The 15,699-nt window shown below is 42.7% G+C and overlaps 1 protein-coding gene across 1 annotated transcript in view; it reads left to right on the forward strand.

The window, feature by feature from the left end:
- Positions 1–2,047: 2,047 nt before the first annotated feature.
- The window catches only part of CADPS (calcium dependent secretion activator), a 402,311-nt gene continuing 388,659 nt past the window's right edge, over positions 2,048–15,699 (forward strand). The window contains exon 1 of the mRNA XM_088134415.1: positions 2,048–2,476. Within this exon, the coding sequence (XP_087990541.1) occupies positions 2,108–2,476 (369 nt within the window). The 5' untranslated portion in view covers positions 2,048–2,107. The remainder of the gene's footprint in view (positions 2,477–15,699) is intronic.

The following is a 15,699-nucleotide window of genomic DNA, read 5'->3' on the forward strand; positions in this document are numbered from 1 at the left end:
AAAGGGCACTATAGGCAGAGATGCATGTAGAATTGATAGATCATTTATGGACAATTTCATCACTCTGCAAGGATATGCCTGAAATGCAATGGGATCTATAATTTGAATAGCATGCAATGGAGTTGAATCCCGATTAAGTGAGCATCAGGTTGCAATCTCAGCACTATTTATTCTCTTAATTAATTAATTAATTTACAGGGCTTATAGGCTGCTCCCGTCACAACTGACTCTGAGTGGTGTACAATTCCACCTCTATCACTTGGATTCTGAGAAAATAAAATGCAATTTAAAAAAAACTCATAAAACTACAATATTGGACTCTGGCATTTCGCATGGCTCTTGTTTCTAATGCATTCATGATCCACATATCTACCCTAACAACTTTCCTTTCATGCACCGATTCCCTTTTCCAGTCATTTAAACCAGGGGGCATCGCACCTCGTCCTGGTAGTCACTTCCACATCGTTCATTATTGTTTCATGGCAGTGTAATTATTGTTTCTCTACTTAGAGCATTTTTATCTCAGGTGTGATCTGAAATGGCTATCGGAGCAGTTTAGAAGTCACAAACACTTCCTTGGTGTGTGAGAGAGAAGACAGTACATGTTCTCTTAAGCCTATCATCTAGAACACACAGTCCCTGTTTAACCTTGTTCCTGTTGATAGAGGCGCTACCTCTTCGGTCCGGGGGGCTTCTCGACTAAGAGAAAAGTTGGAGTAAGAGTTTGCTCCTCCAGGCGATTAGGCAGCTGCAAGGTGAAGGAGGCTGCTAATCATCCCGCCGGCGGAGAGTTCGTTCTTGGGGGCTTCGTGCCTCTGATTAGCACGAATTTCTTCCCAGTCTGGCCACCACAGGAACTACCTGGACTTTGGTCTCTACCAGCAGCGCTAGAATCAGAGGGCACTGCAAAGACGGACCAGCTGCTCTCCAGAGAGTTCCTCTCGTTGCTCAACTCTTTGAAATCAATGCGCATCGTTGTTTCAAAAAGCTGTTCGATGGGCTGCAGGTCGCCAAGCCTCGTGGCCTCCTCGGTGCCCCCTCATAAATCTCCGTTTGGCTAGGTCCTTTTTATTCGTCCCAAGTTTCCCACCATTCAGCTTGAGCGGAGGATCTCGCGTTCCGAGGGAAACAGAAACGTCCCCTCACCTTCCCAGCTTTTTGCAGGATTTCAGGCGCCGCTCCCCGTTCCTCTCCTCAAAAGCCTCCTGACTGGGATCCCGTCCCTTTATTCCTCTCCTCCTCCTCCTCCTCCTCCTCCTCCTTTGCTAAGGGCTCCGGGCTAAGCAGGGAGGGAAAGAGTCAAGGAAGGAAAAGCCAGCGCCGCTCCACAGAAAAGGTGGGGCGGGGCGGGCGGGAGCAGGTAAGATAAGGGCAAATGTCTCTTGAAGGGGGGGCTTCAGTTTCCCAAACAGTCATGTGCAGCGCCCGCGCGCGGAGAAGAGGGAGGAGGAGGAGGAGAAGGCAGCACTGAGCTTGCGCAGTTAGGGGTGGGCCGTTCTGCTTGTTGCTGCTGCTGCTGCGCCGAGCGAACGCTCTCGTTGCCGCCGCAGTTGGTGGCTCGCTGCTCAGCACCTTGGTCAGCTCCTCGCGCGCTGCGGCTTTGCTCCCTTGAAGGAACTACGCTCGGGAGCGGGAGGGAAGAGAAGGCGCCGCAGAGCCCCTTCAGTCTTCCGGCATCCCCACCGAGAGAGGGAGAGAGAGAGAGATGGGGGGACCGAGCCGGCCTCCCTGGATGAGGAGTGAACTGGCGGGTAGCAGCCTTTGATCTCGCTCTCCGTCGCTCCCCGGCAGCGGAGCCCGCCTGGGGAGGCAAGAGTTAAAGCCATAAACCCACGTAAGCCTGGGAAGACGGCGGCGGTGCGCTCTCCGCCGTCCGCTGCCTCCACCGCTCTCCGTGAAGGCTCATTTCCCCCACCCCCGATCGGCTGGTAATCCTCTCGCTCCTTTAAAAGCCGCGATTGCGAAAGGGGGCAGGAGGACCCGGGGGAGGCATTGAAAGAAGGGCGCCAGAGCAATCCGTCCAGGCTTTGTGCCGGTGCCAGGCGGGCTGCCCTTCACTCCCGCGTCGTTCGCCCCGCCGAGCTGCGGGCGCTAGTCTGCGGCCAACATGCTGGACCCGTCGTCGAGTGAAGAAGAATCCGATGAGATCGTGGAAGAGGAGAGCAGTAAGGAAGTGCTGGCCCCGGCAGCGTCGGGGGCTCGGCTTTCTCCCAGCCGGACCAGTGAGAGCTCTGGGGGCGGCGGCGGCGGGAGCAGCGGCGGGCTGCAGCCCAGCAGCCGGAGCGGGAGCAGCGTCCGGCCTTCCAGCCCGAGCCCCTCCGTGGTGAGCGAGAAGGAGAAGGAAGAGCTGGAAAGGCTGCAAAAGGAGGAAGAAGATAGGAAGAAGAAGCTGCAGCTCTACGTCTTCGTCATGAGGTGCATCGCCTACCCCTTCAATGCCAAGCAGCCCACCGACATGGCCCGGAGGCAGCAGAAGGTAAAGTCTGGCTGGGGAGAACAATAGAGGCAGGCAGGTCGGCGGGGAAGCCAGACCTGCCCAGAAAAATGGCTGGGGAGGGTCAAGGCACCTGGGTGTGGAGAAGCACCACTTGGCACACATCGGAACCCAGGGACAGAGCGAGCAGTGGGGAGACAGGTGTGGCAGTCGATCTGGCTGCTGAAACTTTCCCCAGACTGCTGGGTCCAAGGCCCTTTCCTGTGCAAGTTTTCCTGCCAGCTGAGGGGCAGTGTTGGAGGGGGCTTGGCAACCAGACAGTTTATGTACAGCTGTGAGATCATCTCTCTTTACAAGATCCTCTGGAGGGAGGTTGTTAGCAGTCCCCAAAGCTCAAGGGAAAAGCAACTTGTGTTTGTGTGCATGAGTGTGAGTGTGTGTGTGTATGAATGAGAGAGAGAGAGAGAGAGAGATTCTTTGCTGCCTGATGTGGAACAGTAAGTGGTGCCTCTCCACAACAGTAAGTCAGAATGCATCATACCAAGTCTGGCGAGATGCCTTTCCCTGGGAGTAAGAGCACATCACACATTTGCTGGGACTCCAGCTCAGTCCCCTGGGTAGCAGCGGTTCTCTGGCTGAGCGTAGGGCTTATGCTCTTGCCAAGTCAAGGGCTGAAGGCAGCTGTCCTGGTTCAAGTCCATCCATCTGTCCATGGAGATGGAACCTGAGCAGAGGCTGGGTGGCGCCTGCAGCAGGAGAATGCAGCAGGAGCTGAGGAAGCTGGAAGGACACCAGGGGGACACAAGGCCTTGCATCCAGGGAGTAGTGGTACTTCTGGGAGAGGCAGAAAGTAAGCAGGAACCTCAAGAGTTGGGGAGGGATGTGAAACAAATCCCCAGCAGGACAAAGAAGTCGAAGGATGACCGCATGGCAGCAATCATGTCAGCGAGAGGTCAGATGACCCATTGCCTTCCTTGTCTGCTTTTCCCCTTTTGGCCTTATATAACTTAGCTAATGCTAAGAGGGGGCTGGCACTTTGTTCCAGTGTCCACCTGCAAAAAGAATGTGGAGAGGAAAAGCAATGAGTTAGAGGGAGATGTGTGCCTTGAGCTTTGATGGGCTTGTTCTTTGCCCTCTACCTTTCCTAAGAGTTCCCCACTTTTCTAAGGACCTTCCTGGGAGAAGCGGCCAAGCCATTGCTCTCCTGGAGATCTTAGCAAAGGTTACGCTGATACATTCACCTGCTGTGTTTATGCCACTGAGAGAGCCAATTATTCCAGGGTTGCTTTTGTGTCCTTGCTGAAGAAGCTCTAGCCATAAGACTTCTTGCTGCAGTGTTTGATGTCAAACAATAGTGGAACATGCTTCACATGAGTTCAGTTCACTTCTTCTCGTCCCCTCCCTTTGAAAGCAGCCTGCACAGATGGGCCCTGCAAAATTCTTTGACCAGAGACAGCGATGCCTGCAGAGTTAAGTCTTGTGATCTTGATGGCTCATTGTAGTAAACGTACAGTACAAGTACGCCAAATTTAAATAATACTGAAGAAACTATGAAAACTAGAATAGTCCAGAAGAGGAATGTAAAGCCCTTACTGTTCATGCATTTAATGCTTTATTGCTATCCATTCCTCCTGGGGAAAACATATTTAAAATATCTGTTTTTAATTTTATATCCAATAGGACATGCATTTTCTAGTGAACAGTGGGTATGTTGAAAATGAAAAGTGATTTAATATTAGCTCTTTCTTTCGTATGTCCTGGAAACAAAGCAGAACACTAATGCCGGAGCTTTTTTACAGCTGAAGTCAGACTTAGATAAGAAAAAAATAAGTGATTTTCCCAAGGTCAGCCAATGAGTTCGTGGCATATGTTTATTCTAGGGTGTCTCAGAGCTGCACCCAAAGTAACATCCCAATTAGTAACATGCTTATTGGCCAGTAAGTCTTAGTGAAATGGGATTTTTTGGGGAGCAGGGAGAGTATACATGAGATTATTGCTTTCAGAGGTGAATATCTTATGGGATATGAGGGAAAATCCCCACTGATATAGTTGCAAAGCTATCTTTCAGAGTACAGTTTTGCACTGTGTAATTAGACCAAGATATGAACTCTTTGCATTAAGATATTATGATGATTATTGCTTACATTCCTTCAAATCTATGTGAACAATAAATGATAGGACATTGTATTTAAGAAAAGTAGCAAATTCTTCTGCCTTCTGTCACAATCTTTGCCTTGTAAATGGCCATAGACATGCAAGCATTTGATTTATATTCTGGTATCAATATATCTGTTTGCAGGCAGAAAGCTGAGTAATCCTACTAAAGCTTGGCCTGCAAAGTATGTTTGTGCTCATGTGTATTTCTGAATGAATAGCAGCTTCCTGTCATGATATAAAGAAACGCTCCTCTCCAATCACAGTACTAACATGACCGATGGGATGCACTGACCGGAAGCTACTAGCAAACCCACGTCTTAAAACTGAGAAAACTAATTAAGAATTAAAGAGAGAGGCACTCAAGTGGACTCTGAAGCAGGCAATTAAATTTGGCAGCCAATGAAAGGGGCACATGTCAGTTTTATAGCAATGTTTGAGGAAATGGATTGGGACCAGGTGAATCAGGAAGCTCCCTTAGTTGGCTATGGAACTCACTGGTCAGTCATGAACTCTCCGTTCAATCTAACTCCCACAACGATAAGACGAAAGAATGGCAACTCACAAGCGTGCCACCTTGAGCATCCTGAGGAAAGACAGGATATAAATATGAAAAAAAAAATCATCTGTTACTCTAAACTAGTGTTTCTCAACCTCTCTACCTCACCCTCTCAACCTCAACCTATGGCTGGCTGGGGGATTCTGGAGGTTGAAGTCCACACCCCTGATTGCTGAGGTTGAGAAACACTCCCCTAAACAGTCATAACTGATTAGAGATTAATTTGGGTTTGAATGTTTTGCCAAAGAAACCCAGGAAATTTATGGCTGCCTCTTCCCATTTCCGTATTTTCCAGCCAAATGAATCTCTGATGCTTTTTTGTTTTTGTCTTGTTTTTAAAAAAAATTGTCATACCAAATAAAAACGATCACATTTAGATTCAATTAACTCCTTGAGAGTCCAATTCTGAGGAATGTAGATTAGTTTCACTTCTGCCAATGACCTTTCTATACCAAAAAGGCTCTAGGACATATTGACGAGGATGACATTCATTCAGCTCTGTCATGCCACAAAGCTATTATTAGGCCATTCAAGCATAAGGAAGTAGGAAAGCATATCAGGTCAACATAGTTTGAAGAGTTTGATTTGGACAGAAGGTCAGATTCTTACATACGTTTCTTAGCTGTGTGTCATACATTGAGAATAATGCCGATTAGATTTATATATTCTTGCCTTGGAACTCCTGCACGATGGCAAAGTTATATTTTCCCCATTTGTATGCCATTATGCTTTGTATGTTCTTCACATTATGCAGGGAAAAATTAAAGGTGGAACATTCATTGGGTTTTGCAAAATTAGCTTTATGTGGTGATGAACAAAACGGATCCGAGAATTTGGCCTCCAAAGTAGAAGACTTTGATTCAAATGTCTGCTAAGCCACAATCATTGATCAGCCTTGGTTTGCTATCTGTAAAGTGGAATGTTACCTGTTGTATCAGGCTGTTGTAAGGAGGAGGGGAAGATGCTGTACCAACTGTGTACATTGTAGCAGAACAATATGCATGTTGTTCAACAGAAGTCAATCAGGTTATGGTGGAATGAAAAGTAGCATTGTCAGAAGGAGACAGCCCAGGAAACTTGACTAGGGAAAAAAGTAATGTTGAACAACATGAATGTACTCTATGTACCCTTGTACTGAGTCAAAACAACAACAACACAATTCAAATATCAAAGTGCTGCTAATTTAGCTAATAGTAGTTCCTTGGATTTTTTTTCCTTCAGTTCTAGTACTGGGATTCTTTTAGCTAGAAAGATGAGCGATTGACTTTAGGATGTTGCATGTATGATGCATAGATGTATTTATAAAATCATTTGTAAGGGTTGCACTTTGAATTTGATTCCAAAATTCCTTTGGAGTACAAAGGAGCAAAAATAGAGCATCTATCTCTACTCTTTTAAAATAGCCACATTTTTCCCTGGGATCATGTGGCAGCTGCAGAGGGCAGTTAGCCAACTGTGGGAAAAGATGCAGTTGCTTTAATGAGTTGCAGGCAGATGCTATGTTTGTGCAGGTGAACAAAGTACCATTAAATCCAAAGCAATGCACAACCCTGAAAGAGATGCTAATCTGTTAACTTCTGTTTTAAAACAGGTGATGTTTCTTACTGACAAATTAAAGACTAAAATGAGTGCTTTTTCTATTGTGTACTCAGGGTTACATTTCTTTTACACCAATCTATCGAAGTTTGGACAAGCTGAATGGTATTTTTCAGATATTTTAATAGTGTTTGTGATGAGAGCTCACGTGCCTCTTTCAAACAGATTGATTTTAGAAAATATATTTGCTACAGTAAAATGACTCATTTGTTCCAGATCCACTTGGAACTGTTGACAGAGATTTTAGTATTCTGAGACAGAGTCTTGGCTTTGTTTTATTCAATTTTTTTCCTACACACAACTTTCTTCTCTTCCCCACCCAAATTAAACAGTCTTTCCCAAAGAAGGCAGGTTTTGACACAGGGGCACACAATTGCTAAACAGCAGTTACACTGTTGGGCTCATTGATTATGGACATGGCACTGAATAGTAAAAATTAACTTCTTGTCTCCTTGAGGCAGACAATGATTGTGGTCCTTTGCATCAGTTGCAGGTTTCTTAATTTATCATGTACTTACTAAATTTATGTTCTAACTATCCCATTAAATAGCACTCTGAATAGCTCACGGTCATATAATACTGATAAAAATGCAGCGTGTTAATGAAACATAAAAGGAAATAAATTAAAAAAACAAAAGACACACACACCCATTTAAGAGGTGCTTGCTTAAAAAAAGACAGCTTAAAAGCCAATAGCTGGTTGGAATAAAACAATTTCTGCCTTCAGGCAAAAGGACAGCGAAGATGGAACTATAATACCTGGCCTTCCAGGGAAGGAAATTCCAGAATCAGAGAGTTGGCCCCAAGTGCTTCGACAGATGGTGGAACCGAGAGAAGAGTTTAAACTCTTGGGGGAGGTTAATCCTGAGCACACACATGCTTTCAAAACAGCGGGTGATGCCCCAAATTGTGTAACATCCTCTAACTCATAATCAAGACTTTGAATTGCACCTCAGAAGGACTATTGGCAAGTGAAGGGGATGATGAGATATGCTGAAATGATAATAAACGAAGAGCTTGTTTCATGTAATGAGTCATTGGTGCTGATGAATCTACTGAAGTAATTCAGACAAAAAATAAAAACTGAATAAAAATACTCTCTCTCACACAATAGTGAAGCACTACGTAGTATTTTTTTGAGAAGCATGGCAAACAAGTGTGAAAGTTTCATATAATTCAACCAGGCATTTTTCTACAGAGTTAAGTCCAGTTGCAGTTAGAAGGACTAGAATCTTTTTATGAAGCTGGTAAGCTTAGCTCTGGCAGGAGACAATACTTGGAGGTTCCTCTGAATCCCATGGAATGTCATCAGCATTTCCCAGACTGACATTCTTGTTAGATATTCAGCAAAAATGGAATTTTCTGAGATTTGAAAGTTGAAGATTAGAATGAATCTTCACAGGTAATACAACTTTCTCATAGTCTGCTTTCCAAAAAATAAAAAGACTTAAAGAATTCTCAATTTTCTTCTGTAATATTGATTTCTTAAATGTTTTGCCTTGTCAACTCAGGATGTGTTCATATGACAACCTGCCTTTCTCTACCATAGAGAGATATGTAAGTCATTTACACAGAGTACACATGGGCAATCTCTGACCTTCCAGGTGCTACTGGAGTACCATTCCCATGTTCCTTATCCATTGGTCTACATGATGTAAAGTCCAACAGCAGATTCCCTACCTTCTAATGAAAACTTGTACTACGAGTGAATACAGGGTAATAATCATGTTGCAGATGATACTACATATTCCAAGAATATAACACCACATATTGTCCAAGCAATCCCTCCATATGGAGTGAGTGGGCAAATATGATGCAATGTAGGGAAATGATGTAAGCGACATTATGCTTTCTGGGAGTGTTTTTTTTTAATGAGCTCTTGAAAACATCAGATTAATCATTCCTGAAATTTGAAAGCTGAACTAGATGGACCTTGATTTGGTTCTACAAAGACATTCTTATGTACCAATGAGCAATATTTATAAAACTATGCCATTGCATACTGCAGTCACATAAAATTCCTTGCTTTCCATCTACAAGACGTTATGTGAACAAAACGTAAGATGCTAGCAGTGCAATAATGTAATTATATGCACTTTGAATAAATGCTGACAGCAAATATGAAAGGATTGTGGAAATGTTGGAGATTACCACTTACATCAGCTTTGTAATATTCATAATTTATCCTTTAAAAAATAGGAAAAGCTATTTCTTTAATGAACATGCCTTTGAAGTATGCCTATTTCTGATCTGCAGAGAATATTTTCTGACTAGAAGAAGGATAATCCACTCTAAAATGTGTAATGGGCAAGACTAGTTATAGATGCAGGAACCTACACATGTGCTCTATTGTCTTGAGCCTTCAAAGAGAAAACACAACAGCCAGCAAGGGGATTGCAGGCTGTTGAAATAATCTATCACTAAAGGTTCTTATAGTCATCCTAATTGTCATAATCATCAAAGCACTTCAATTATGCACTCATCATTAATGCATTTCTAAAAGGCCTTACTTAAATAAAAATATAGATAGGATACAGGAAAAAAAGAGATCAGAGAGGATAGGCAGAGATACAATAATATACCAAAGCAAATTATAATGACAGCTGGTAATGGTTTGGTTCCTGGGATCTAATTTCTTCTCTGGGTTAATAAAGGCTGTACGTTTAAGGACTGTTTGCAAACTTTTCCAAGCCCTTAATAGTTAATGCTGTAGGGTTTTTAAATCAGGAATAGGGTGTTGAAAGCCTGGAGTTAACTGAACTATTTAATTAATTGGGAGACACAGAGGTGCAACCTCCTCCTCAAATGGCTCATTCAGCTGCTAGTGATGATCTGCTTCATTGCAATATTGGGGGCTGAATTTCCTCCAAGATAAAATAGCTTCAAGATACCACGGATCTCTCTCTCTCTCTCTCTCTCTCTCTGTGTGTGTGTGTGTGTGTGTGTGTTGGGGCTGGCTGGAAAGGGGGGAGAGAGAGAGAGAGAAACAATTTTCTATACTGTGTGGCTTGGTTCACTTAAAATGTTTGGCTCTGAAGGCCTCCCCTGTCTGTTCACAGCATAGTGTGATCTGAATTGAAGAGGCTTATCTAGGATCCATTCAGTGGATGAACTATCCCATTCTTTGGCAGGAGCGTGGATAGATGGCCTAATGATCCATCCTGTTTGATTTCATATTCATAGTTGCTGCTGGGGGATGTTGACTGTGACATATAAAGACCAATAACTTTTCTTAGGAGGGATCCTTTCTTCATATTTAGAACATCTCCTTATTATCTAAAAGGTTGTTGCACAGGAAATATGTCCGCTTTAACCTAATGCTCATTTGTTGTAGTCTACTAGAGATACTCCCTTACTAGTAATTCAGGGCATTCAAAATAGATAATTGTTCCTTGACTGGAAATAACAACTGTCTACACTGAACCTCTTTAATAATGGATCAGCTGTTCATTTATTTCTAGTTAAAGACTGAAGGGAACATTTTTAATATATATTAAATATGCACTAATCCACATTTATTGGCAAGGCCTGCAATTAAAAACATATTTTGGGATGAGTAATTTAGCAATGCCACAGTTTGAGGGAGCACTATCAGCAGAGCTCTTCAATGAAATTGAAAAGGATGAGAACAGTTCGTATCTTGGGGGTATCATCTCTTTCACTTTGGTATAAATAATATCTTAGCAAGTTTCAGTATGGCCTTAATGTTCTTTTGTAAAGCAAAAGCCTCCAAGGAAATCTAAGATGGACTTGACATTATTATTCAGAGAGTAAAGCTTCTTCCCCATTTTTAAAATATAAAGGTTGAGTCATCTCCCCCCAGATGAGGTTGGAACCATTCAAAGTGGATGACTAAAATCAGAACTTGGAGGCAAGAACTTAGATTGCTTTAGGAAAGAATTTAGCAGTGGCATCAGGAAGTTATGTTATGCCAACACAATATAAAAGAGAGTAGGCTCCACATGGCAAGAAGCAGATTTTCCTTGTAATCAGTTGTGAAAAATAGGGTGTCTAGAGAAATTGGCAAAAATAATTCACAAATGGTATTCAGGCAGTATTGCCCGGATTACTTTTGTTGGCTTTCTTGTTGGAATTTAAATTCGTAAGAAAATTTTCATTTTTTAGAAAAATTCTAGACAAAGTTAGTGATGCATCCTTTCATTTCTCAACTATCCATTTTAAACAAGAGCCAATTTAGTTGACCCCCCCCCCCATTTAATGAAAGCATGCTAGGTATGAAATGCCATCTTGGAGATAGACAAGGTTAAAATATTCCTGTCATTCCTTTTGCAGCAACCTTACCCAGCTTAATATAACTGCACTTTAAATATTTACCCTTCTCCATCTTGAGAATGCAACTAATTAAAATGGGGAATGCAAATAAATTACCTTTCAATCCAAATTTCTAGTGAATTGTTTTAGTAGTACTGTGATGTTGGTTTGGGGTTAATCCTTTATCATGAATGATCATTTTAGAGATATAGTCAATGAAACAATTGCCCTATAAACATTTCTTTAGTATATTCTTTTATCCACAGAACAGAATTCTCTCTTGTAGAATATTATTTATAGCCTACTCTACATACTGCATATCTGCACTGCACTCTTAAGCTTCTCCTATCCCATATTAATGCCACCTGGACTTTAAGCCGCCTTAAGAAAATACTGTTCAGGTTGGGATGCTTCAGCAGCAACCTTCCAGGTGTTCAGTCTGGACTGCCACCTATTGCACACACACACACACACACACACACACACATCGGACAATTTCCCTGTTGCTGTGACCTCTCAACTTTCTATGCCAGGCAAACAACTGCCAAGCTCTTTCCTTTCTGTGGGTGGATCTTATACTTTAATATATATTAAAGAGTTGCATTGAACTGCATGGGCATCAGAGGTTGGTAGAAGGGTCTTTTGGCTGGGGAGGAGGAGGCAGTGGTTGGGGTCAGACTGGGAAGAGAAATGAGAGGAGGGCAGGCTGCTCCCAGGGAAGGTGGTGTGGGTTGGGATTGATCCCACTTCTCAGCCTTCAGTATTTGTCCCTGATACCAGGTTACTGGATCCTCAATAGCCCCGGTCTCCAGTTCCTGATCCTAAACTGCCAGGTCAGTTTGCAATATCATCACCTTTATTCATCACTTGATCATGGAAGAGGCAGGCAACTTGGAATATATAACTGAGACCTGGGTGGGCCCAGAGGGGGATGTTTGCCTCTTGGATATGTGTTTTGTATTTGTCATCAGCTGGGCATGGGGCATGGACTGGTAGTTGTCATCCGGGAAGCCTTGTTAGCTGTCAGAGGCCATGCACTGTAGATAGCCAGATGTGAGACTCTATGGTTGAAGCTGGGTTCTAGGGAGCAGTTAGTTTTATTGCTCTTGTTGCCTCCTTGCTGCACAGAAATATCTCTGCCTGAGCTGCTTGATTCCATAGCTGGGTTGGTGGTGGAGTCACCAAGAGTCCTTCTATCTGCCCCTGGACAGGGTTGAGTCTGGTACGACAACCATGGGCCTGACCCAAGTCACAGAGTGCCCAACACATACTGGGTCTCACGTTAGACCTGGTTTTTGACTCAGGGCAGCTGTTATGTGACCAGTAGGTGAGAGACATTATCACCAGTTCTTTCTCATGATCAGATCATTCTTGGATTGCTTTTTGGCTTGCTGGTGCTATCGCTTCTCTCACAGGAGGTAGGGCCTACTGGGTTCCAGAGGGAGATTAGGGATCTCAAGGATCTAGGGGAAAAGAGGCCTTAGTCTCAGTTGGAATGGGCAGGTGATAAGGGTCTTTGATCAAATCCCTCCTATGTGTCATCACCCTGTGTGTGTCAATCCCAGGGGATTTCTTGGTTTTCTGAGCAGTTCCAGGAGATGAAATGACAGAAGAGGTGCCTACATTACCATTGGAGGAAAGCAAAGAATGAATCTAATTTGGCACAGGTAAAAATGCCTTATATTTGGGATTACATCATGACAATAAACATGTCCAAACACAGCTATTTTTCTTATTGCATCCACACATAGTAATCCAGCAGCCCTTTTTAAAATGACCTGTTCATTGCTGGGGAGGGATAGGCACAGGATCATCTATGGGGTAGCTGTGAAGAATATTCTAGGCATCTGGTGGGTAAAGTGACTCCGATTTGCTCAGAGTTGGACTCTGACTGGATGGGTCTAATCAAGGTGACAGAGGACTGATCTTGTTGGTTAGTTGGGATAAGTTTGATTATATGACTTGTGTGGAAGTGGACAGAATTGCCCAGACTATTAACCCAGCCACCTATGGGTTAGTTCTATGCTCCTTTTCATTGGTGAAGGCCTCCTGGAAGGTGACATATTGTTGGCATCATCAGTAGTGACAGCTTCCTAGAAAGAGGAGGGTGATCCCACTTGCATTGAAGGAGGTAATGGTACATCCCCTCCTCAAGAAGTCATTGCTGGATCCAATAGTCCTGGACAATTTTCATCCAGTCTTCAGGTTTCACTTTTTGGAGAAAGTTGTCATGAAGGTGAGAAAATGGATTATCTAGACCATTTTCAACTGAATTTCAGGCTGGGACATAGTACAGAGACAGCATTGATTGTGCTTGTTAATGACCTCTGGAGGAACCAGAATAGGGTTCCTCCTTGATCTCTCAATAGCTTTTGATGCCATCACCTTCTGAACCATCTCCAGGAATTGGGAATGGGGGACACAGCTTCTCCCCAATGTCCAATCAGTGCTGATAAGAACAAAGTTTGGATGTCTTCTTGGACTTTCAGCTCCCAAACAAAGAGCAGGTGGCAGCTGCAGCCAGGAAGGCTTTTGCACAGATCTATCTGGGGTGTGCTAGTTGTTCCCATTCTTGGATCAGGAGCTGCTCCTTATTTTACTCGTCACCTCACGTGGAGACTGTTGCAATTGACTCTACTTGAGGCTGCCATCCAGAAATTGCAACTGGTCCAGAAGTCATGGGCACTGATGGAAATGCTGTGGTATGCCCATGTAACAACTCTGCTCCACAAGCTGCAATAGCTGCCAGTAGACTTCTGAATGCAATTTAAGGTGATCAAATATAAAGTCCTATAGAGCCTACTAATCTGAGAGACCATCTGTTCCCCCTTCATGTCTACATCTCCTGTCCATTTTGACAGAGTTGGCATGCTTCAGGTTCTATCCATGAATCAGTGCCATTTGATGGGATCCTGGTTGTGTACCTTCTCTGTCCCCATACCTGCCAGCATCCCCTAGAGCACCAACTCTGCTTATCTTCAAATGAGCCCTGAAGATCTGGCTCTTTCCTTAGGCCTTAAGCTAGAATGAGTGGAGGGCTCCTTGTGGTTGGTGTGTGTTGGAAATTGGATGTGGGTTGTTCCCTCTGGGTGAACCATTGTCCTGTTTCTGATTAATTGTTTTTCATGTTCTGTTTTCATTGCTTGCCTTCCAGAGTGGCGTAGAGTCAGGGGGGCCTTACAGATAGGTTAAATAAATGCATTACATTAAATTTATTTATTAAAAATGTGGTTGTTTTATCCTGTTTTTATTTTGTTTTTAATTGTTAGCTGCACAGAGTCATGGATATGAGATGGGCGGTCATGTAAGTTTACTGCATAAATAAATAAATATACCCACTTAGAGCATAAAAGGGCACATATATGCAGGTACAACCATCAGTTTTTAAATAAAAACTCCCTTCCTGCATTTTCCCAGCTTTGCCTCAGTAAGATCAGCTGAAGCTTCTATGGCAGGTCTTTCCCAGTAACATAGTGATAATACCATTTACCCGAGATGCTGTAGCTGGCACAAGCCACAAACACAACTTTCAACTCAGACCAGGAAAATATGATCTGAGGTCCTATTCACAGTGTTCTGGGGATAAGTAGAAGTCATTGCTTGTTTCTGTCCCCCAGAAATGATTGGTAACCCGTACTCATGAAGAGGGAATTTCTTTGCACTATTTATTTTTGTTATTAAATTGTTAAGAGTGGGTTATCTTTTATCTTTCTAACACCATTGTTGTCTCCTTTTCTGCCTCCCATTCATAGATAATATTTTGCCACGGTTTCCAAAGATTTACAATAGTTTTTCCTATGACATACGAGAGCCAGCCTTGTTCCAGAAGACTAGGAAGTAAAAGGCCATGCATAGCAGGAAAACGAGCATCTGGATGCTTAAATTCATGTCAAGTGTTTATTGAACATGTGATGCTAAATTACTTTATTTAATGAACTATGGAAAAGACTTGAATGAGTTGAGACCTTGTGAGTTAATAAAACTCAGCAGCCATGCATTGTGGCTTGTTTATTCTGTTCAGAAACTGTGTCCCCTTAATACCACAGACTCTGGATGGTGCTGCATTCTTTTCTGTTCCCCTGTCTAGGATGACTTTGTAAGGTAGCTCTGCATTCACAACTTTGCCAGGGAATTGCGTAGACATTTTTTTGAATGATTTTTATTAAAATTGACAAATACAAAGATAGAAAACAAATGCAAACTAAGAAATATATATATATATATATTTCTTAGTTTGCATTTGCAAACTTAGTTTGCATATATATTGCAAAAAAAAAGAGAAGAAAAAAATAATAAGGAAAAAAGAAGAAAGATATATAAATAACTGACTCCCCCCTCTCTCTCAAGACAAGTACAAACAACTTCAGTAACTTATCACCTTCTCTGATATTTCAATAAAAGATATCTTCTTCCCATAACTCATCTCTTATTAATAAAAAAATTATAAAATTCTGTCATTCAGTCCTAATCAGCAAAAGTCCATTAAGAGTTACCAGAAATAATAACATATATATTTTAACCTTAATCAAATAAACCAATTTCATATTCCTTTACTGTACTTTTAACCCAGTGACTTATCACTTTCTCTAAAAATGCAGCAAAAAAAGAAAAAAAATCTTCTTCCCATATCTTATTGGTTATCTATAAACATATCTTTAAAGCCTCACCATTTGGTCCTAGTAAA

The sequence above is a fragment of the Python bivittatus genome, unplaced genomic scaffold (assembly GCF_059951505.1).
Source record: "Python bivittatus isolate LINGU-HERP-01145 unplaced genomic scaffold, Pbiv_v1 ctg000080_np1212, whole genome shotgun sequence".
Lineage (NCBI taxonomy): Eukaryota > Metazoa > Chordata > Lepidosauria > Squamata > Pythonidae > Python > Python bivittatus.